The 25,441-nt window shown below is 39.0% G+C and overlaps 1 protein-coding gene across 3 annotated transcripts in view; it reads left to right on the top strand.

Moving 5' to 3' along the window:
* LOC101345294 (BTB/POZ domain-containing protein 9) overlaps positions 1-25,441 on the top strand; it is a 386,665-nt gene that overhangs the window by 289,323 nt on the left and 71,901 nt on the right. For all 3 annotated transcript variants that reach the window (XM_023734155.1, XM_023734154.1, XM_023734156.1), the window contains exon 4: positions 10,875-10,982. In XM_023734155.1, coding sequence (XP_023589923.1) covers positions 10,875-10,982 — 108 coding nt within the window. The remainder of the gene's footprint in view (positions 1-10,874; positions 10,983-25,441) is intronic.

Genomic DNA, 25,441 nt, shown 5'->3' with positions numbered 1-25,441 from the left:
ATGCCTGCTTGGTGTGGCATTGCTGAAAAGGTCTGTAACATAATGAGACTTTACCTTTTAAAACATAACAAGACCATTTGAATGGTTCCCAATATTTTTGATGCCAACAGCTTGCTTAAGGAATGGGCTCTATTGGAATGAGTCGCCTTGAAAAAGAGTAGAAAAGGGCTTTTCTTCTGAAGGGCTTTTGGGCCTGGACAAAATTTTCTCATACATCCACACTGAAGGCATAAAATAAAAGCATTTTCATCACATTGGACTGTGTAGTACGAAATCTAAATCATAAGCCTAGGCCAAAGCATATTTGTTAAAAAAGGGTTTACCAAGTGATTGAATAATCTGTGAAAGATTGTTTGGGCAGTCTTCAGCCATGTAAGAAAATTAACCAAGTAACTTGGAAAAATAGACTTGCATGGAAAGCAGGAAATGTGCCGATTATAATTTTTTATGATGTTGTTTTCAGATGTGATAATGTATGCAAAAACATTTTGAAAGCAGTAAGGTCTGTGCGAATGTGAGGTGGGATTATGATTAGTTGTTCACCATTCACTCCACACCCAGTTCTTATTAAACGTTACAGTTGCAGCCACGCTGTTTGGTAGCATGGTGCTAGCTTTTATGTTATCACATAAAACTTGAAATTAAAGACTTAATCCCTTCAAGGATTAAAAAGATGGTCTTAGTTAGCTGTTAAAAGTTAGTGTGTTTGCATTATCTCAAAAGTTTTGTAAATTTTTGTTTCATCCAGCTATCCGTAGTTGTATTCTGCAGACATATTCTGCATTGATACTTCTCCACTTTTGAATCACTCACTTGGATTATACTGTATCAAATGTAAGATTTGTCAGGGAGAGAAAACCCCTCCTTTTATTGATAGCCCCTTTCTCTATAAGCCTGCCTACACAGTGGAGCCCAAGTGTATACCTTGCCTTCTCCTCGCCTTTGTTTCATTCTGGGGCTTCATTGACTAAGCACAGAGTGTACGTATGCTGAGTGTCTGAGAGCCTGAGCTTGTCTTTTCCCTGGCCATTAACAGATATTGTTAACCAGTGCCATGGTGTCTTCCTCTCTTAAGGAAATCACCGTCCATGTCCCAGATAGGAGAGATTAAACAGTATCAGTCAGTATGTATACTTTCTAATGTTGTCTGACTAACATATTTCCAAAAAACCCATTCCATCTGGCCAGCAGCCTGTATTTCCCTCCTCCTGCTGTGAGAAGAAGGCTGGTGTCCCCTTTGCCTTGAAAAGTCATGGCCCGCTGAGAGGCAGGGCTCCTATGGCAGCTGCTCCTCAGGACTTCTCATGTCTGGAATCTGCAGGGCAGCCACCTGGTCCACTTCACACACTTTTGATAAAACATTGTTACTTGGTTCTAGCCTCCTGCTGAGAATCTCATTTTGGGCTTGCAGTCCTCCAGCAGCTCTTCTCAGCTTGATCTTGCTCCCCACCTGCGGATGAAGGTACATAATCGAACCCTGTGATAGCTGACAGTAAGGATCCTTCTCATCTTTGGGAGAATCCCAGTTTCTCACCAGTGAAGTTGTTTCTATGAAGCTATATTAATTCCTTCTGGCAGCTGTTACAGGCTCCCTTCTGCCTCTCAATAGCAGAGATTAGAATAGAGCCTCTGACATGTTGTTTGTCTTTCTGCCTCTCATCCAGAAGAGTGAGAACTGGACATGCACTGAAATTTCCCTTTCTGACCACAAGTTCTTACCTTTCTCCCTCACCTTCATGTCTGTCAAATCTGTTCTTGCTTCATGACCTCCAGTCCCTTGCCCCCTCTATTCTGAAAGTTAGCCCCCTCTGAGCCTACTTAATTCTCACCGGTCTATAGCTGGTAAATACTCTTTTTTTTCCTTTCCTTAAGATCAACATTTTTTTTATTGTTGTACTTTAAGTGAAAGGTTGCAATTCAAGTTAGTCTCTCATACAAAAATTTATACATACATTGTTATGTGACCCTAATTGCTCTCCCTGTACTGTGACAGCACACTCCTCCTTTCCACCCCTGATTTCCCGTGTCCATTCAACCAGTAGAGCTGGTAAATACTCCTAGTGGCTCTTCATTTCCCTCCCCTGCACTGTATCCTTCTAGTCACTGTCTACTTGGCCTTCTTCTCTCTGCTCCCCAGGTATCACTGCAGAAGAGAGTTGTAAACTACAATGATTGTTCCATCTCAGCAGGCCTCACAGAGCCCATTCCAAAGCCTGTTTTGCCTTCCTAGGCCCACACTGCAGTCCTGCCACCATCAACTTCTACAGAGGATCTTCTTTCATACGCAAATGAAAAGATTGCCATCCATAATGAGTTGCCTTACCTTCCCTGCTTTTCACCTCACTGTTTTCCTGGTCCTGTAGTCATCAACATCATCATCGTCATCCTTATCGTTATAACCAAAACTAAAACCAAACCTGCTGCTGTCGAGTCAATTCCGACTCAAAGCGACCCTGTAGGACAGAGCAGAACTGCCCCATAGGGTTTCCAAGGAGTGGGTGTGCTTTTTCTGTCCCATGAACTTTGCTAGGAACTTATCTTAGGCCCTGTCGGTTCCAAGTGACAGAAAACAAGTAAAGATGGCTTAAGCAATAAATGGTGACTTTATTAAAGTGATTGCGAGATTTCTCATAGAATAAAAGAAAACTCGTTGCCATCGAATCAATTCCGACTCCTGGCGACCTCATAGGACAGAGTAGAACTGCCCCATAGGGTTTGCTAGGGCAGAAACTCTAGTGGCCCTCATAGGGACTGAAACCTGACTTTAGAATCCTGTTAGGTGCCCAGGCAGCCCTCCCTGGGACCACACTGTCTTCTTTGCTTCTCACTGCAGATGGCTTTCTTTGCTCTTTGTGCCTGTGATGAAAGAGAGTCACCCTGAACTATTCTGCCTGCATTTTCATCATCTCATTTTAAGTGAACGGGGCCAGTTAAGCTCGAATCTCACATATGTCTAAGTTTCTGAGAGAGGAAATCTGATTGTTACAGTATGGGTCATGTGTCTTCCTTGACTACAGTCAGGTCTGCAGGACAAGCAGAGCTTACCTCCAGCCTGAGGATGGGTCAGGAGACAGTTCTCAAAAAGAACACTTACTACCGAATGGACAGATACTCCCCCCCAAATCTCTACTGTAAATGTTGTCACAGAGAATGAGAAAATACGGGAACTGGAGGAGCCCTTAGAAATCACCAAATCCAGGCCTTTCATTTCACAAGGGGTGATACTAAAGTACATTTAAGTTAAATGACTTGCCTAATGTCACTTAGTAGGTGCTCAGTAAATATTTATTGAATTTGTTGAATGGAAGAGCAATCATTTCTGAAGAACTTTGGCAATCTTTAACAAAGAAAAATCCATATAAAATTTTGAGGTCAGGCATATCTTTGATTTTGACTGAGATTAGGAATGGATTTGTTAATAAATTATTACCGTATTACCAATATCCTGGCAGTTGATCTTCCCTCGGTTGCCTGTTTTCACCCAAATGATAAAAATAATAGCGATGGCAGCAGTTAGGGCCCCAGGTGTTCCAGTGGGGAGACTCCCACAAATGGTGGACAGTTAGAAACAGGCAAAACAGGCACTGGCTCCTGGTCGCAAAGGTACCAGTTCAATGGAGAAGCCGTTGATCTCAACTGTTCTACCTCAGCCATTGTTCTCAATCTGGCACAGAGTCAATCCATTAAGAAAGGGATGAAAAAAAATGCCATTCAGCACAACAGAGTTTGTCATCGCATGCATAATGCAGACTTTCCAATTAGAATGCTACAATTTGGAAACTTTCTTCACAGACTGATGAGAGAGCAGTTATTTTAAAGAATGGAAAACTCAGTCCACTGGGTTTGCCTCAAGTCACTTCTGACTCAAGCTGCAAAGACAAGAGTTTTGAAAACATATTTGCTATTGAATTTTGTATCAAAACACCAGCAAGGAGAGCAATTAGATACTGTAAACCGAACCCCCGGCAATCAATGGTATGCAGCCAGCCAGAGCAAAATCGTATCTGCTAATCAATTAAAAAAAAAAAAAAAAACACTTCAGTGCTTTTAAGGGTAACTTCACATTGAGAACAGGGAAGATGGAGGAGACAACAGTTAATATCCCCAGGTATTGCATGCAGTGCTCGTTAGGTAGAGGGGTTGGTGGCTACAGCTAAACACAGAACCGAGCTGCATCAATAGTTCTTGGCCAGCGGCTTGCTTTATTCTGCTCACTTTGAAAATGGCTTCAGATGTACGGATAGAGGTGTGCGGGTGCACGGGGGCTTCTCTCAGTTAAGGTCAGAGGGATTGTGTCTGTCCTGGATGAGCTCACTGGGCAAACATTCTCAGCCAGATTAAAAGTCAGAATTATGTCTGTGTTGTTGCAGGTGCAAAGACACAGAAACTTTTGCTGGCAGGGAAAGAAGTGAAAGGAGTTGGTGGAATTTTCAGTTGTGCCTTATTAGAGCAAAATTCCTCTCCTGTGTGGGGTAGGGGTGAGATTGAGCCAATTTTTCCTTTAGTGTCCTTAAGCTGCTCTTGCTTTTTTCAGTTGAATCAACAAAGGAATATTCATTCCAGCCTAAGCCTAAATTCCAAGCAAATATGCACCCTGGCACATAAATTAGAATCCCTCTTAAAAATTCCAAAGTGCAGGTGAGTCTGAGCCCTTGGCTTGATAACGGGAGATCTCTCCCCGTCCCTTTTCCATCCTGGAGTCACCATGACCACATATTACAAGCCCCGAAACCAAAAAAAAAAAAAAAACCAAATCCATTGCTGTCAAGTCGATTCTGACTCATGGCCACCCACGTATGCAGAGAGAACTGCTCCATAGGATTTTCAAGGCTGTAAACTTTGGGAAGCAGATCACCAGCCTTTCTCGCGAGGCACCTCTGGGTGAGTTTGAACCATCAACCTTTTGGTTGGTAGTCGAGTGCTTAATCATTTGCACTACCCAGTGACTCCTTGCAAGCCCCCAGAGACTCTTAGTAGAGGAGTACAGAGGCAGTGTCTCAACCAGTCTGTGCACTTGGCTGCTGTTCAGAAAAAAAATTCATGCCAGGAGAAATTACTGAGGTAAAGATCAATGGACTAGGCTAATAAAAATTAATATCTTCAGCATGCAAACTATGATAGGCAGTGGATTAATATCCTTGAATACAGAGAGCATTTTGTAAGTCATTAACAGAAAGATAAATATACCAGTAGAAAATGGATAAAATGTTCAATTTCAATGATAAGAATTGCAAATTAAAATAATAAGATCTATTTCTTTTATCAAATTGACAGTATTTTTGAAGATAAGATACAGTATTGGTGATGATGCATGAAAACAGGCATTCTCCTACTCTACTGGTAGCAGCTGCTGTCAAGTTGACTCTGACTCATGGTGACCCCGTATATGTTAGAGTACAACTGTGCTCCATAGGATTTTCCCTGACTGATTTTTCATAAGTAGATCACCAGGCCTTTTTTTCAAGACACCTCTGGGTGGACTCGAGCCTCCAACCTTTCGGTTCGCAGCCAAGCATGTTAACCATTTGCACCACCCAGGGACTCTTGAGTATAAATTAGTGCAGACTTTTATTTGGGGAGGTGTGCAGCTATTTGGTAATACATTTTCATATGTCCTGTTCCAGAAGTTTCACTTATAGAGACTTTCAAAGGCAGTAATCATAGATTTAAGTTAAGAATGTTCATCATAGAGTTTTCGTAACAGTGAAGATTATAAACTACCTAAGTGTCTAATAATAAGATATTGATAAAATAAGTTATAGGACAACCATACAGTAAAATACTGAGAGGCCAATAAATATGATGTAGAAGAATATTTGATGATACAAAAAGATATTCATAGTAGATTTTAAGCAAAAGAAGCAAGTAACAAACAATATGCACAGTGTGTTTGAGTTTATAAAATTACTGGAATTACAGGTGATTTTCATTTTAAAATAATAATTTGCCTTAGAACAAATTAGAGGACTTTATAGAATTACTCTAAAGCGTGATATGTACAACTTTAAAAAATATTTTAATTTATATCTTTACTAGAACATTTATGATACTTATAATTGGTCTTCCTCGTTCATCTTCCTCATATCCGAAATCCTCAGGGCAGCCTTTCTCCATGAAATATTTTGATTGAGTTCTATCCCAAAAGGGATGGTTATTTTACATGGATAGTCTGATAAAAACACTAATTTACGATTATCCAGAAGGTGATAAACCTGGCTTTCCATAATAATCCAAAATTCCATTCGGAAAATAGCTTTAACATTGTCTCCCAATAAACCTATTGCTAGGGCTGTTAAATGAAGAAAATTATTAATTTGAAGTCTGTTTTTCTTTTTTTTTCCCTGGTTTTAGTCTGCTGTATCAAAGTTATGAATAATCTGAGCCCAGAACGTATGTGGAGCATACATCATGAACAGAGCCCAGGTGTTTGGAGTAGAGTTTTTAAAACAGAGAAATATAGAAGGTCTTTCTCAAGAGGCTTATAATCAAACTTGGAGCCAGACAAACATAGACACAAAAATACACTTTAAAAAATTACTCATAACTCGAAATTGATCAAAAATCTAAATTTAAGAGCTAAAACCATAAAACTCTTGGAAGAAAACATAGGGGAAAATCTTCATGACCTTGGATTTGGCAGTGATTTCTTAAATATGACACCAAAAGCATGAGCAACGAAAGAAAAAATAGGTAAATTGGACTTCATAAAAATTTAAAACTTTTGTACATCAGAGGACATTATCAAGAGAGTGAAAAGACAACCCACAGAATGAGAGAAAATATTTGCAAATCATATATTTGATAAGAGTTTAATATTGTAGGATATTATATAAAACAACTCCTACAACTCAACAACAGAGACAAACAACCCAGTTTAAAAAATGGTCAAAGGCCTTGAATAGACATTTCTCTAAAGGAGATATACAAATGGCCAATAAGCACAGGAAAAATATTCAGCATCGTTAGTGATTGTTGTTGTTAGATGCCGTCAAGTCGGTTCCGACTCATAGTGACCCTATAGGACAGAGTAGAACTACCCCATAGGGTTTCCAAGGAGTGGTTGGTGGATTTGAACTGCCAGCCTTTGATAAGCAGCCAAGCTCTGAACCACTACACCACCGGAGCTCCACTAGGATGGCTATAATAAAAAAAATTTTTTTTAAAAAAAAGAAAATAACAAGTAATGGTGAGTATATAGATAAATTGGAACCCCCATCCACTGCTGGTGGGAATGTAGAATGGTGCAGCCACTGTGGAAAACAGTTTGGTAGTTCCTCAAAAGGCTAAACATAGGATTACCATATGACCCAGCAATTCTACTCCTAGGTATATACCCAAAAGATTTGAAAACGGGGACTCGGATATTTATACACCAGTTTTATAGAAGTATTATTCATAATAGCCAAAAAGTAGAAACAACTCAAGTGTCCATCAAAAGATGAATGGATAACAGGATTGGATTTCTGGGTTTGACCATAGTCTCATGGGACATCTTGGCCAGTGGAAATAATATAGTTCATTAAGTTATGTACTACATCCTAGTTTGGTGAGTAGTGTCTGGGGTCTTAAAAGCTTACAAGCAGCCATCTAAGATACAACTATTGGTCTCTATTCGTCCAGAGCAAACGAGAAAGAAGGAAACCAAGACTCAGAGAAGAAAGTAGTCTACAGGACAAAGAGGCTACACAAACCACGGCCTCATCTAATCTGAGACCAGAAGAACTAGATGGTGCCTGACTGCCACTACTGACTGTTCTAATCATCAAGGCCACAAAGGTGGACACTGACAGAATGAGAGAAAAATGTGGAACAAAACTCAAATTCATATTTAAAAAAACAAACAAACCAGACCTACTGGACTGGTTGAGACTGGAGGACTCCCCAAGACTATTGCCCAGAGATACCAAAACTAACCCGTCAGGTCACCTTGTAGTTAAATAACAAATTGACTCAAAAAATAATGACTATAACCCATAAGTATTGTGCTCCTTTTAAAAATCACCTATGTGACACCAAGTGGTCAACAACAACTTTAAAACAAAGATGAGAATGTAAGGGGTTAGGGAAACTAGATTAGTGGAAATGGAACAACCAGAACGGAAATAATGAGAATGTTTATACATTGTGAAGAATGTAACCAGTGTCACTGAACAACTTGTGTATAAATTGGTGAATGAGAACTTAAACTGCTGTGTAAACCTTCACCGAAAACACAATAAAATATTGTTTAAAAAAAAAAAAGAGAGGTGAATGGATAAACAAAATTTGGTATATACATACCGTGGAATATTATTCAGCCATAAAAAGGCATGCCATTCTGATACATGCTACAACATGGATGAGCCTTGAAAATACTAGGCTAAGTGAAAGAAGTCAGACACAAAAGGACAAATATTCTATTTGCTAAACAAATTCTTAGCAACAGAAAGTAGATTAGAGGTTACCAGGGACTGGAGGGAGGTAGGAATAAGGAATTATTGCTTAATGGATGCAGAGTTTCTGTTTGGAGTGAGTAAAAAGTTTTGGAAACAGATAGTGGTGATGGTTACACAACCTTGTCAATGTAATTAATGCCAATGAATTGTACACTTAAAATGGCAAATTTTATATATACAAATTATATATATATATACATATATATATACTTATATATAATCTCCACAATTTTTAAAAAGGGGGAGAAAAGACTACCACACATCAAAAAAAGGTTACTCCCAATAAATGTAAATTAGCAGAGGCTAACTGCATAAAGGAGCCCTGGTGGCACAGTGATTAAGAGCTCAGGCTGCTAACCAAAAGGTCTACAGTTCAAATCCACCAGGCGCTCCTTGGAAACTCTATGGGGCAGGTTCTCCTCTGTCCTATAGGGTCGCTATGAGTCAGAATCGACTTGATGGCAATGGGTTTAACTGCATAAAAGTGCTGAGGGACTCTAGAACGATGTTTGAGGAAACGACTGAGGGAAATGATTCATTTTCTTATCAAGCAAGCTGGTGTCGTCTAAGAGTAGAATTACTGAACACTTAGAAACAATACAGTGGAATCCTTTCTGAGAGTACTTTGAGAGATTAAAATCTCAGGTGAATAAAAGGGAATCAGTAGGTGTAATCTGTTTATGTTTTCTTAAAACCTTATAACAGTTTATCTACTTAAAGATGAATCTCCAGATATTAGATATTGTTGGTCTAGTCACTGATAGCAAACAGAATTACAATTGTAAACAGGGAACAAAGGGTAAGGGGAAAAGGTCATTCCTAATCTTCAATAATAGGTTTATAAACTGCACTTGTGCAAAGGATTTTCCTTGATGTCAGCTGCAAGATTAAGGGAAAATAATACAAACTACTTTTATGGGGAGACAGGTTACAGATTGTAAGTTACGACCCAGGTACACAAATGCAGGGTAGTAGAAACATACGGCAGAGGGATCACAGAAATGGGCTCTGAGTCAGGATACAGGGTTGGAACCTGTCCGCACTACTCACTAGATGTATGATTTAGGCAAGTTACTTAACAGCTTTAAGCCTCACTTTCACCGTCTATAATTTGATGAGAATAATAGTGCTTGCTAAGAGGATTTTTGGAAGAATTTAATAAGATAAATTATGAAAAGCACTTAACTCAGGGCCTGGTGCACTGTAAACATTAAGGAAATGTTGACCATCGTGATCGTTATTATTGTTGTAAGTAATGTATTTGCTCAGCATTCATTGAGCATAGACCCTGTGTGAGACACTATGCCACATACTGGGTGTATCAAAATCAGTAAGGAGATAGGCATTGTCTTTAGGGAGTTCACTGTCTATTCTAGCTGGTGGAGGAAGCAAATGTCCATGGCCAACTATCAACAGTAAGGACTTTTGTACAGGAAGGACTTTTAAGGCTAAAATTATAGAGAATAACGATGTATGTCTCTGTGGCACTGCCGGAAGCTCAACTCTAGACTAATTAAACTACAAGTCTGATCCCATATTGCAATATTTAGATTTTTTTTTTCTTTATTTTTTAAATTAAGGACTGACATACATACAATGCACAAATCTTAGGTCGGTTAATATTTACATGTCTGTATGCCCATGTAACTACCAGTCAGATCAAAATCAGCACATTTCAAAAAGGAAAAAATATATTAGCACATTTCCAGCATCCTAGAAGGCTCCCTCATGCTGTTTCTCACTGAGAAATAATGCCTCCCTTAGAGATAATCGCTATTCATATTCCTGGCACCATAGATAAAATTTGTCTGTTTTTGAGTTTCATGTAAATGGAACCATATAGTCAATACTTAGGTTCTTATCTGGGCAGAAAAAGGGGAGAAGAACAGGACCAAGATAATCTCTAAATAATAAGAACATTTTACTAATAATATGTTTGCCTGTTTCTCCAAATCAGATAATCTTAACAAAGTTATGTAAAAACATGATAATAAAGGTCATAGGGGCATACTAGTTATCACCTATTTCTAGAAAGCACAGATTCTCCCCCAAAAATAGTGTTCCCAAGAGTGGTACCTTTGGTCATTCCAGCCAACTGGAGATGAGAGCTTGAAGAATTGGGAAGGAAGATTTGCAGACATCTTCTCGCTCCCAAACCCATCGGAAAAGCTTTGCCACTTGGGGGACAGAGGCTGCCCGGGATTGGGTGACTTGTGAAATAAGCTGCTAAAGAAACAAACCTTCGCTATAGACTGATTCCACTTGTTCTCTTTGTACTTTTGTTGTCTATTCACTTTCTTTCTCTAGTACTGAAAGTATGGTAGGGCAAAGGGGACAGCTGGGACAGATAGAGTAGACATAGTCTCACCCATCCCTACAGCCTAATGACACAGCCTGTTAGAACAGTTGTAGCATCCTTATGCTTTTCTCTTTGTTCAGGTTATTACTTTGGGACTGTGATGATCGAAGCTATAGCTACTACGTTGAGGTTTCTACCAACCAGCAACAGTGGACCATGGTGGCTGATAGAACTAAAGTCTCCTGCAAGTAAGTTACTTCCTTTCAGAAATTTATTCCAATTGAAAAGACAAAGTCTTTCCTATGGATTCAGAAGTTTCCAGTGAATATTCATGGAAACTACAAATTATATTCTTATTTGGAGATTGAAAACATATTCCTATGATTCTTTACTTCTGTTTTGACTATTGAGTACTTAGATAAGAATTTACTTTATGTGACCAAACAAGCTTTCCCTGTCTCATGGTTTGAACTTGACTCACACTATTTGAAATGACATACGTACCTAAGCAGGAAAAGAAAGATATTTTACTTATACAAGTCTGTCTCCCCCACCACACCCCATGTTACTCCTGTTAGGATTTTGTACTTCCTTGGAGAAGTTTGCTGAAGTGATACACACTTCAGTAGTTATTCTGGGATTCTTTTCTACTCCCCACCCTCACATCGTTGTCAGGGTTAGCTTTAAATATTCATCTCATCTCAGTGTTAGCCAAGCTGTTATCTAAACTAAGGAAATGCCTTGTACCTTAGGTTCTCCGTAAGGAGACAGAGATATTTAACTCATACAGCATTGGGCTCATATGGTTGCAAGGAAAGCTAAGAAGGAGGATTGTGTGGACTCTGACCAGCCTAGAATAATAGTTCATGAAAAGATTCAGTACCTTTTTGTGTAGAGCCAGATTCTCTGGGAAGCAAGATTATATCAAAAGGCCGTAACTTCTTAATAACATTAATGGTGGCTTGTTTAATGCACTGTCTGACACCATCGTTAGAGTGAGCCTCTTGCGCTTACTATAGTAATTATCATATAGCGTATTTATATTAGGGTAACATTTGCTGCTGTAACAAATAAGCTCCAACATTTCAGTAGCTTAACACAGTAACTTATTTCTCAGTCCAATGAGGGTGTTCCTGGATGTTAGGTGGCTCTTCTCCACCTGTGATTAAGGAATCCAGGCATCTTCCTTTTTGTGTTTCTGCCATCGCCTTGGGCCTCTTCATCATCATCTGCATCTAGCTGGCAGAACATAAAGAAGGCATTGCTTGCTTCTGAAAAGCCTTGGTCTAGGTTTGGTGCACATCTCTTCTACTCAGATCCACTGGAGAGAACGTCACTTTGTCACACCTAGGTGCTAGCAGGACTGAGAAACCTAGTCAGTCTCTGGCTAGGCAGCTACTACCAAGTGGAACATAGATTTTGTGGTCGTCTCTGCCATAGTATGTAAGAAAACTAACAATTATTCAGTTACTAGCATGGCAGCACTTTTCGCATATTTTATCTCACTTTGTCCTCAATAAAAAACACCTTGCGGAGATTTTCTCATCTTATAAAAGAGAAAGTGAAGCTCAGAGAGGCTAAATGTCTTTTCCAAGGAACAGAGCCAAGATTTAAACCCAGGGCTCTTTCCACTGTACCACATTGCCTCTTATCACATTACCAAAGAGGGTGAATCCAAGCTATATGACAAAAGGGGGAAATGGAGAAGCTAACACTTCCAAGCTCCTGGAACACTTTTTATATAATAGGAAGTCTGTCAAGGCCCATGAACAGTTGCCCATTTGTCTTTACAATGTAATTTCTTATTGGGTATCCAGCTCACAGACACTGTGCTGCCTCAAAGCTCACCGCCATTTATATATCTTCCACTTTCCCACCACCCATCTCTTCTGTCTTTTCATTAGTGTAAACTGGGTTGTAAACTCCTCTTGGGAGAAAACCAATCCTCATCTTTTTCTTTTATGTCACCCTGTTGAAGATGCTGTACAATGTGGGTTTTTAACAAGAACTGGTTGACTGACTAACTATTGACCACATACATGTAGTAATGATTTTGTATTTAAATAAATTTTCCTTGATTCAAAAACCTGTTCACTCATTAGATTAGAGCCTCTCCCAATAGCTTTGCATTAAGTCATCAACACCTTTTTCTCCTTTTTTATTTTTGTTTCCTTTCCTCGTAGATGTAACTTTACTTTGTACTTTAGCACTTAGGTGCTATAGCAGTAAGTGTTTTACAAATCAATAAATAATACATCAGAAGAATAAAAGTAGTAACAAGAAGGCAAGTGCCTATTAACAGTCTAAGAATCAATGGGACCAAAGATTATGATTTCATGTTTATAAGCATAACCTGAATCTATTGTGCATCCCATCTTCTAGTTAGGCCTTAAGAAATATAATAGAAGATATGCAGATAATAAAAGAAGAAAGTTTTTCCTTTCTAACTAAATATACGCCAGAGCAGATCTCAAGAGAGGATTCTGTTAACTTCAAGAATTACAGCCTTTGATGGAAACAACCTAGATGCCCATCAACAGATGAATGGATAAACTATGGTACATACACACAATGGAGTATTATGCAATGATAAAGAACAATGATGAATCTGCAAAGCATCTCATAACGTGGATGAATCTGGAGGACATTATGCTGAGTGAAATAAGTCAATCACAAAAAGACAAATATTGTATGAGACCACTACTGTAAAAACTCATGAAAAGGTTTACATACAAAAAGAAACAATCTTTGATGGTTATAAGGAAGGGGAAGAGTTGTGGGTGGAAAACACTATAATAGATGATAGATAAGTGGTAACTTTGGTGAAGGATAAGACAGTACACAATACTGGGGAAGCCAACACAACTTGTACAAGGCAAGGTCGTGGAAGCTCCGTAGACACATCCAGACTCCCTGAGGGACCAAATTGTTGGGTTGAGGACTGTGGGGACCATGGTCTTGGGAAACATCTAGCTCAATTGGCATAACATAGTTTATAAAGAAAATGTTCTACATTTTACCTTGGTGAGTAGCATCTGGGGTCTTAAAAGCCTGTGAGTGGCCATCTAAGATACTGCACTGGTCTCACCCCTTTGCGAGCAAGGGAGAATGAAGAAAACAAGATACAAAGGAAAAATCAGAGGACTGTCAGAGGAAAAATTCAGAGGACTAATGGACCACAACCAGCCTCTACCAGACTGAGTCCAGTACAACTAGATGGTGCCTCGCTACCACCACTGACTGTTCTGACAGGGATCACAATAGAGGGTCCCAGACAGAGCTGGAGAAAAATGTGGAACAAAATTGTAACTCACAAAAAAAAGATCAGATTTACTGGCCTGACAGATGAGAGAAACCCTGAGAGTATGGCCCCTGAACATCCTTTTAGCTCAGTAAGGAAGTCACTCCCAAGGTTCACCATTCAGCCAAAGATCAGACAGGCCGATAAAACAAAACAAGACTAAATGGGCACAATAGCCCAGGGACAAGGACTAGAGGGCAGAAGGGGACAGGAAAGCTGGTAACAGGGAACCGAAGGTTGAGAAGAGAGAGTGTTGACATGTCATGGGGTTGTTGACCAATGTCATAAAACAATATGTGTACTAAAAATAAAAAAAGAATTATAGCCTTTCCTTTATTGAAATTAAGTATGTAAGTCATGTTATAAATAAAATTAGATAGGATCTTTAAAGATCATAGCCCTGCTTCTTGATATCATTCTTTGTAACCAAGAAATCAGAGGATAGATTTTTGAAGTCCTTGGAAAAATCTCTAGGGAATGATTCTCCAGTGTCTCCCTGTAAGTCTCTCTGCTCCAGGGGCGGGCCATTTCCCTTTATATCCATCTTAAATCCTTTCTACAGTGGGAGCTTCTCTTGTTTTGCCTTCATGGGAAAGGGTCATTTTCTATTATAGATAACCTTGCTTTTATATTGACTGATTTTTAAAAATTACTTTTTTACCCCTCTTTACTCATGTAAATTAGTCCTGTACCCTTTAAGCTTCTTTCACAAACCTCACTTTGCAATCATTGATTCCTTTGCTCTTTCAAATTTTGAACTCTAAATCTGTGTCAATACAGCAAGATACTAACATCAGATTTTAAATTATAAATGTGAAACATGAACATGGAAAATTAAACAATTCAGAAGGGTATAAACAATGAAAAATAAAATTTTACCTTCCCATCTTCTGTTCCTGTTCCATGACTCTGAGGTTTCTACTTTTGACCATTTCTTTTTTTGTTTTTGTAACTTCTCAACTATAAATAATGTTTTTGTGACTCTGTTTATTAATGTATCACTTTCCTTAATTCCTTGCTATGAAACAATGAGGAAATTAGCTCATTTAACCATTCTCCATTTTTTTGTTAGTTGTGTTTTTCTTGTTAGTTAATACTATTATTTAATCTTTTAAAATTACACAATTTACTTAAATTTCTATTTTTTGTAGACAGTATTTCTTTTTTTTTAAATTTTTTAAATTGTACTTTAGATGAAGGTTTACAGAACAAATAGTTTCTCATTCAACCGTCAGTACACATATTATGACATTGGTTAACAAACCCACGACGTATCAACACTCTCCCTTCTCGACCTTGAGGACCTTTTGTTTTTGGTGAAAATATGCATAGCCAAAGTTACACCAGTTCGAAAGTTTCTACATGTACAATTCAGAGACATTGATTACATTCTTCCAGTAGTGCTGCTGTTCTCACTATCCTTTTCCAAATTATTCCATCACCATTATCTTCAACTCACTGTCCCCTAGGTTTCCCATCAAACCTTTTGAGTTGGTGTTGTCAATTTGATCTCACATAGATAATAATTTTTTTTTTTTTTGTACTTTAGATGTAGGTTTACAGAACAAATAGTTTCTCATTAAACAGTACACATATTGTTTTATGACAGTAGTTAACAACCCCACGACATGTCAACACTGTCGTTTCTCAACCTTGGCTTCCCTATCACCAGCTTTCCTGTCCCCTCCTGCCTTCTAGTCTTAGTATTTCTTGACTCCCCACTATGTTAATGAAGAAATTCCCACCCCTGCATTTTCCTCTGTCTTTCCCCTTTCTACTTCCCGTCTTGTGTTAGCTGTCCCACTGTACTGACATTGTAAAGATTTATGATACTGATATTCTATTCTGTAACATATAGTTAAATCTTCCATATGTTAACTATAAATCGACCCTGAAAAGGGAAGACCACTAAGATTTCATTATCATATTATGATTATGTAAACATTGTTTGCTGCAGATCTAGTCACTTGTTGGATGTAAAGTGAGGGAAGTGTTATTCTGTGTATTCTACGTCACTAAACTTGTGTCCCTTTTTGCAAAAATTGTACTGTGTTCAGGTAAAATAGATTCCATATGTTGAATAGCTTTATATTAGGCAGGTTTTTGTTTTCCCAGAGTTTCTAATTCCCTCTTTTTCCTGTTACAGAAGTTTCTAAAGAATACTGTTTGTTGGTTGATTAATTCAACAGACTGCTACCTAGGCCTACTTTATGTCTATGGTCCTAAAATTTTTTTTTTGTTTCCTTTCGAGATTGGTTCTACTGTCTCTTGGATTTCTTCTTTCTTTTTTGTTTTCATGGAATGTGGATAAAGGGTTAAGCTCTTTTCCCTTTGCATAGAAGTTGACCTTGGGCTCAGTTACCTTTCTAGATCTCCCTCCCCCCCCCCGCCCCGGAAACCTGATAGAAATGGAATATTAGCTGTCTTGTTAGGCAGTATGGCTTATAATAAAAATTACCCCTGGTTGGTAAATTACGTCTGGCCTGAGAGGACTATAAATAAACTGTAAATACCTGGTAAGGACTTCCTTGAGTCAATGACTTTTGTAATTGGGCATGTCCTTTGTGAAGACTCTGGAAGCTATGCTTTTGGAGTTGTTACAAGAAATATTAGTTTCTATTTGGAATGTGAGGCTTCTAAGCCAGAGTGGTTCCATATTTGTGCAGTGTCTTATACACACCTACCTGAGCTGTTACCTACAGACCATAAAGAATAGCTTCTGGACAGTTGCATAGACTGCTACAAGGACTCCCACGGGGAGAAATGCCTGCTGCTGTCCTGATGATGGCATGCTGTGTTTCCTGTTCTCTATCCTGGGTGACTCTGAAGCCAAGTATAGGCCTGCTTGGGTCTTTTGAGTCTGAACATTTAGTTAAGAAGACCCCTAGTGGGTACTGCATAGAGTAAATCTCTAGGTAATTTTTTTCAGAAAGGTATGTGGAAAGCAAATTTTCAGAATTATTGCATGTCTGATTCATAGTTTGACTGGATATGGAATTCAGTTCAGAATTTTGAAAGCTTGGATTTATTGCCAGCTAGCATCTGGTGTTGCTGATGAGAAGTCTGATATCAATCTGATTGTTGTTCTGTGTATTATTTTTTTCTATAGAAAACTTTAGAATCTTCTCTTCATCCTCGGTGGTCTGAAATTTCACAGTGATACTGGATTGTTTTTCATCTTTCCTGTACAGTTTGCTTCACTCTGAAAATCTGCCTAGTTCCCCACATGTTTATGAATGAGTAATATTTCATCTGAGTACCATTTTCTAGAAATTCACCAAAATATTTGATTTGCTAATGTCCTTCCCTCCAGTTTGCAACACTTTTGTAAATGTGTTCCCTTTTGTGTTTTCTTTGATGTCATATCAGTGGTCAGTAGTTTCTAGGAAAGGAGAGAGGTAAACGAGTCTATGTCTGCTATCTTATACCTGAATTCCCGACAGCACACTGCATGGGGTGACTTGTAGTCAGCTGTTGATAATCCCCAGTGACCCCTGAAACATTTTTCCTTTCCCCCTTTTTGCCTGGCTCTGCTTCTCCCATGTTGTCTTGTTTTCTGCCAGAGTCTACTCCTGTTCATTTTTTAACCATTCCTTCACTTTATGATGGCTCTATTGAATAATAATCCTGTCTGCCAAAGGGTTAGTGATCTCAGCTATCATTTGTCCAAGACTGTGCCCTTGGCAAACATATAAATGATAGCCATAAAAATTGGGTAATAATAGCAAAAACCAAAATTGGGTAATACTTCAAATTTTCTTTTTCCACTTATGACCACACTATGGTAATAATGTAGAACTAGTTTTTAGCTTCTGATTTTGTAACAGATGTCCTGTCTACCTATTTATCATCCAGATTCTTTTCTTATTAAGGTTTTTTCCAACTAAATGTTCATTAAAAATGACATTACAAAGAGCTTTTAATAACTTAAGAAAATGCTCATATAATAAAATTAAAAAGCAGAGTACAAAATTATAAATGTGTTATTATAAGTAAGAAAAAAATTTGGAAGAAGAAAACTAGAAAGAAATATTCCAAAATGTTGATAATGATTGTTTTTATGTAGTGGTATTATGGAAAATTATATTTTCTAATTTTCTACATTTTTGACCAATTTACAAGCGTTCCTTTTAAAATCAAAAAGAAAAGTTTATTTGAGAACAGTATTTTTTCCTTGCTGCAGCCATAAATGTTTTGTGTTTGTCCTTGTCATTATTTGAGTAGCATATACTGGCAGAGTGGCATGGTTTATTCACTGCCAGCAATAAATCAAATAAATAAGTGCTGTACATAGCAATAATATCGCAGTAGCTTTTCAGAACCTTAAAGCCACTTACCCAAGCACAAGTTGTGTTTTCCTGAAAAGGACACCTATCCATATTTTCCTTATGCCTTCTCCCCTTGAATCCCTGAAAGCGCTCTTCCCCTAGAGCACTTCTTCTTTATGCCTTTCCCGGACTTCAAAAGTGCATTTTCATCTGAGTTTCCTCTCTCAAAGAGGCCTGGCCTATTGTAGAGCTTGGAGCACCACTTCGGAGCAGGCAATTTCTATAGCATCCTAACTTTAGAAAGGTCTTCCCCTGTGCCATCCCTGAGAAGCACTTGGATGGTCTCTGTGTCACCTGGAAAGGCCTCTATGGGGTCAGCTCGTCTGCTCCCTGATCTTCAGCCTGATTATATTCATATCTGAGACGTGCTCCTCCCTTTTTGAATATCGTGTCATTTATGCCTGGGTAAGGACAACGTTCTGCTCTGGGGTCTGCTTCTGTAACTAGTGCTATTTATTCACCAGGAATCTTAGAACGAGAAGTCGTGTTTCTTTTTTTTTTTTTTTGAGTGCTACAGTGGCTGAGGACAACTGGATAAATTAAAGGTGGGTAGTTACAGTCTCTAAACTCTTCCAAAGTCTAGTAGGATTGAAAAATGGGACTTTTAAACCTGGACAATTTACTTTGCCTGCAATTTTCTGCATCTTCTTTGCCATTGCAAGGTTGAGAAAGCTTTCTTTCTGCCAGCTTTGTTTCGTAGCCTGACACTTAGCAATACTAAAACTTTGGATTGTTTATAGGAGGTCACTGCTAAGTATATCATTTGGGGCCTGTGTAGAGAGGGCTTGGGGTCACTAATGTGATGCAATAGGAAGAAAGTTGGTTTTAAAGGAGGAAATTTCTTTGTCATTGATACTACTGAAGAGAAGAAGTTCATATTTAGTGTTAAGTTTTAGTTTCCAGGATGAGATTGCAGTTCTTGAACGCCCCATAGATCCTGTACTGAAATATTACTATTTGTTGCTAGTTGGCTGTGATACCAGGCTATGCTAATGTCCTCAGATACCCCTTTCTGCAAAGTTGGGGGTGTGTGTTTGCTCCCACCCATGTGTGAGCCAATTAATGGGCTATGGTGGTGTAATTGTCACTTTCAAAATTCAATGCTGATTTTATTTTTCTCTTTTCATACTTAATTCCATTTTTCTACACAGCATTTGACAGTAATGAAAAAGCCAGTCATGTTCTTTCCTTTCCTTTTCTTTTAAAGGGCAAACATTGGTGTTTAGTTTTTCCAGAGTTTTAGAACTGAACAATAAAGGAGTATGTACCTCTGAGAGGAATGTCAGCAAATAAAAAATGAAAAAAAGAATAGAATTCAGATAAAACACACACACACAGAGGTTCAGTCTGATAACAGACAGATCCCTGTGTTAATGATGAGCGATCAGAGCCTATAGAAGGCCAGACTTGGAGACACCTGTTAATCAAACTGCTGTTTATGGGGCTATGAAGTACCATGAGTACAGGAATATTTTGGAATAGAAAACATCAATAGGGAATCAGTCAGCCCTGCACATTTAGAGGGAATTTATCTTTCGTATTGCAGAAAGTTTTTATGCAAAACTTTACCCTTACATTGGAAGCCATGTAGAAGGTAGATTTTGATACCAAGTATGTGAACTGAGTTCTAAATTTAGAAAAGTCAGCAGGTTCTGTGAACCACCAGTGGAGATAGCTCCTTCCCACCTGGAATATTGGATGGGAGAAGGGCTAGAAGAAAATGAATTATCTTAGGTAGCAAATGAGCAAGAGGGAGAAGCTGAGAGCTCCTGTTTCGCCCTTCCTTGCTTAACCCAGGAGCCAAGTTATTCTGTGAGGGTAATGATTTTTTCCATGCCTATTGTAAAAAAATGAAGCATACCTCAGTAAAACTTTCTCAGTGAGTTGTGTGAGCACACTTAAAATGTATGTGGTTAGAAAGATTTTTTTCTTTTATGGAAATAACTTGCATATTAATATTATAGTCCAAATGACAAAAGGTCCACCAAGACCTCACTAGTCCAGTTGCTGTCACCTCTCTCCTGCTGTACCCCGCTGTGGTAATTAGCCTCCCACTCTCTGTACCCTTCCTCAAGTTGACTTTACTTACTGTAGCTAGAGTGGCATTTTTCAACCATGACTCTTGTATTCTTCCTGCTTAGAACTGACTTTCCATTGCTCTCTGGATAAAGACCAGAATTCTTAACACAGCCTAGAGTGCCTTACACGATCTGCCTCTCCTGCCTCTCCAGGCTCATCTTGCGTCCCTCTCCCTGTGCTTTCTATGTTCATATCATCCTGGCTTCCTCTCACTTCCACCATGCGTCATGCTTCTCTCTCTGCCACAGAGCCTTTGCACGTGCGGTGGTCTGTGTCTGGAGGCTGCACCCCGTTCTTTGTCTGATTACACTCTAGGATCCTTTAGTTCTCAGCTCAGGTCTACTTTCTTAGGAAAGTCTGCCCTGACCATTCCTCTCAATCAGATCTCTGTTATTCCCTCTCACAGAACCGAGCTGCTTTCCTTCACGGCCCATAATGCAGTTTGTAATGACCCAGTCCTCAGCATGGTTATTAAATTACTGTCATTCTTCCCCATTAGAATGTAAGCTCCATGAGAGTAGAGGTTCCATTGTTTTGCTCACTGTTTTATCCATAGTAGCCTAGCAAGGACCTACCTCAGTATGTCCTTGTCACCAGAGTGAGTGTATAGATGAATGCTATCAGCTGTCTCCAGTCATGCGTATGTGTTGGCTTCACTTGTCCTGCTATTATCTGGAGCCAGCCCGGATGCTGTAAGAGAATAAGAGTTGCCCCTGATGATGTTGTCCTTGTAGACTAGGAATGTGTCTTCCCAACTTCCCTTTATTAATCCATTATTGATCTGTCAACCTTGATTTATTTAAAGCCTTATTTCACAGGTTTTAATTCAGTTATTGCTGGAGTTGAGTTTTCCGTGGTCTCCACATCTACCCTTGCCCCTTAAGTTAATGACTTGATACCCCAGTAGCAGTTAATCACTTGAGGCTGGATACTGGCTGGAAGTCCATTACCTTTATTTTTAGCCACTCTTAGAGTCAAGTTTTTCCTTATGGAGGGGCTGAATGCTTTAAAAACTGTTTGCCAGCTGTGCCCTTTTCACTTCAGAAACTGATTTGATTTAAAATCCCACGTTTGTCAGGTTAATATGTTTTAAATGTTTCTTTGGATTTTCAAAGTTAAAAAAAAAAAAAAAAAAAGCCCCTAATGTGTGGAGAGAAACTCTAAACTGCTTGCTAAGGCATTCCATGTACCTCTCCTGGCAGGGCAATCTGTCCAGCAGAACAGCTTTCGCTCTGGAATCCTGGAGCTTTGAATCTGTCCTGTGGTCTCAGGATGGCTGCAGGAGGTCTGGCCACAACACGGTCCAGATGGGTGCTCGGTGGGTACTGATCACCACGATCAAGCCTTGATTAACCACTTCTGAGATGGGCATGGGACCTGCATGAAATGCAGACATGGGACCTGCCCCTCAAGGGCCTGTAGTCAGTTGTATAACCCTAATGTAGGTAAACAAACAGAGGCCGTAGAGACTCCAGGATAACAATTGCCATAGAAATCCATTTTTAAAAATGAATGGTTAACATGGACATCTGCAAAAAAAGGGAAAGCAAAGCCTATTTATTAATCAGCGGACAAGTCAACAGGAAGGAAAGACATTGTAGTTTTGATCATATCTTCCTAAAGTGACCTGCCTCAGTTTATCAGATTATAGCCAGGGGTCAGCAGTCAGTCTCTGGGCCCTGATGAGAAGATGCTATCTTGGTAATGATGCTGTATGCTGACTCAGCTCTATCCCAGAGTGCTAAGAGGCTTGTGTTTTCTTTCTAGGTTAAAAAAAGAAAGAAAGTGTTCTTGTGGATTTAGGACTCCAACCTGCACATGAAATCAATGTTTAGAGCTAAAAGCACTCCTCCTTGACTATCTCATTTATTCTCTTGGCTTTGCATTGTGCACTAGGGTATTTTGTTGTTGTTAGTTACTGTCTGGTTGGCTCTGACTGTTGGAGACCTTATGTATAACAGAACGTGTTGCCTGGTCCTGCACAGTCTTCATGATCGTTACTATGTTTGGGTCCATTGTTTCAGCTATTGTGGCAATCCATCTCATAGAGGGTTTCCCTCATTTTCACTGACCCCCTACTTTACCAAACATGTCCTTTTCTAGTGATTGGTCTTTCATGATGGCATGTTCAAAGTAAGTGAGCCAAAGTCTCGCCATCCTTGCTTCTAAGGATCATTCTGGTTGTATTTCTTCTAAGACTGATTTGTTCTTATGGAAGTCCATGGCATATTCAATATTCTTCACCACACTACAGTTCAAACGCATCAATTCTTCTTCTGTCTTCCTTTTTCATTGTCCAGCTTTTGCATGCATATGAGGTGATTGAAAAGACCATGGCTTGAGTCAGGCACATCTTAGTCATCAAAATGACATCTTTGATTTTTAAAAGTTTAAAAAGGTCTTTTGCAGCAGATTTTCCCAATCCAGTAAATCATTTGATTTCTTGACTGCTGCTTCCATGAATGTTGATTGTTGATCTAAGTAAAATGAAATCGTTGACAACTTCAGTTTCTTCTTCACTTATCATGATGTTGTTTATTGGTCCAGTTGTGAGGATTTTTTGTTTTCTTCACATTCAGGTGTAATCCATACTGAAGGCTGTAGTCTTTGACCTTCATCAGTAAGTTCTCAAAGTCATCTTCATTTTTGGCAAGCCAGATTGTGTCATCTGCATATCGTAGGTTGTTGATGGGTCTTTCTCCAATCCTGATGCCATGTTCTTCTTCATATAGTCCAGCTTCCCAGATTATTTGTTCAGCATACAGATTGAATAAGTAAGATGCAGACCTTTTCCACTGGGATATGGCTTATTGGAAGTACTGGACCATATTTTCTTAGCTTTGATTTAGTCTTTAATATTTTTCAAGTGACTCTAGTAGGTGCAGCCTCATAATACATCGTAGCTGGGAGAACTGGTGATTTCCCAACCAAAGGAGCCTGTGAACTTCAGGTTTAAGAATCACATGAAGGTACAAGTCAGAAATAGACTCACCTTTCAGAGGTACATTGAAGACTGTAGATTAAGAGGGTATCCCTTGTATTTTCGTTTAATTTCCTACCTTGCTATCACTGTTACTTCCTCCACAGAGAATTAATTTGTCCAGCCTATTAGCTGTATCATAATTCATACTTTAAGAACTGGTTTTCAAAGTACAGCCTCTACACTAATAGTCAAATTGAGATTATCTAGGGGTTTATTATCCAGGTTGTAGAGTGTATTAACTTCTGTTTTTCTTCCTTTTTCCTTCCTGTTGCCGACTTAAAAACAAAAAATTATTATGCTGTTCATTAGGCCATTTATTAGACTATCTCCTTTTGTCAAAAAAGACTTGTATGCATGGTTTTTTTCCTCAATTTTAAGTCAAGATCCATAAAGCATATTTTCCCCACAGTTGACATTTTCTTTTCACAATCCCTTGGAATGGAATGTAAGTGAATTTCACCACGGTATTGTAAATTATGTACTGAGTATCAGTAATAAACATTTCTTACAAAGTTTTAAAGTGTCATTTGGGAGTGGTGATCATCTGGAATTACACACATTTACCAGCTGCTTTTGAGGGAGTTAGTGAGTGCTTTCTGCTCATACACTTTTCACCTCTTATCCAAATTTATACAGCTGTACCAAGCCCATGTAATAAACCTAAACTGAGCGGAAGAGTGTTCAGACCTCCTAGTAATGTGGCTTAGCAAACTTGACCTAAAAGGGGTGGTGAGGGATCATTTTGTTTTTCCGTCTGCCTCAGGCAGAGTCACACGGTAGACTTGTCCCAGAGAGCTCATGGAGTTCTCCTGGTGAAGAAGACTTGATCATACCCCTTGCTTTCTCATCTGCAGTTCTCAGAGCCTGTCATGTAAGTTTCGTATGTGAGGGTGACACTCAGGGAAAGGAGGATGGCACATGTTGGTACTCCTGCTGTTAGATGACAGCAGCTTGTTTATATTGTTCTTTTTTCCTTCCTTGGTCTCTAGGGAGTTACTGAATTCCCTGTATGATTTGGCAGTGGATGTACAGGCTTAAGAGAAATTCTGACTGATGGAGTTTTGACACATATCGTCTTTTCTCTAGGGTATGTTGGGGGTGGGGGAAGGAGGGCCTCATGGAAGCTTATTTCACACTTCTGAATCTGCTGAATTCATTTTTCCTAATTAAAATAAAAATCTCAACGTATGCTAATCTAATGTTGAGATCACAGTTTTAAACTAACAAGACGACATAACTCCACCGTTCAAGTTCTCACAGCACCGTTGAGCTCCTCCTATCACAGCCCCTGCCTGTTTGAAAGTGCTTTTAATAGGCTAACCGAAAGCCCCAAATGGCACCGAGAGGTGGTCTATTGCCCTGTGAGGACAGGGAGCCGCACCTCCTATGTGTTCACTGGCTGGGCACAATGAGCACTGAGAGAACATTATGTAGTAATAAGTTTTTAGTAAGACATGGCATATACTGTGCATCTACAATTACAAATGCATTCATTTTTGGATTCCTAGGCTGATTTTCAAATTTATACCTTCACATTGTGTTAATGTGGTATTCTTACATTAATATTAATTAACTTTATAAATTTCTGAGGAGATGAGAAGGGAACACAGGGCACAGACTTCTAAACCATTCATATTTGAGGGATGAAAAAACTGCTATTCTCAGGCATTATTTTCTCCTTTTGTCACTTCCTTAATTAAGATTACCATTCAACTAATATTGAATCATTGCCCTGTCAGGAACCCCCAATTTGTGGGACATGAACCCATGCTAACTTAAAATTTTTTAATTTATCCATTCATTATTTTAGCAGACATATTTTGAGCCATGCTCTAGGTCAGGCACTATGTGGGCACTTTCCTGCTCCCATCAGCTCACCAGGTAAACTTTCCCAGTTGGCTCAGGGTCAGTTGTAACTAAGGGGTCTTGCTACAAATGGAAATTAAATTATTTGTGGATTCTGTTGTTGTTATTAGTTGCCGTTGAATCAATTCTGACTCATGGTGAAGCCATGTG

Source organism: Trichechus manatus, unplaced genomic scaffold (assembly GCF_000243295.1).
Source record: "Trichechus manatus latirostris isolate Lorelei unplaced genomic scaffold, TriManLat1.0 scaffold00065, whole genome shotgun sequence".
NCBI classification, from domain to species: Eukaryota; Metazoa; Chordata; class Mammalia; order Sirenia; family Trichechidae; genus Trichechus; species Trichechus manatus.
This window is presented reverse-complemented; position numbering and strand designations above follow the sequence as displayed.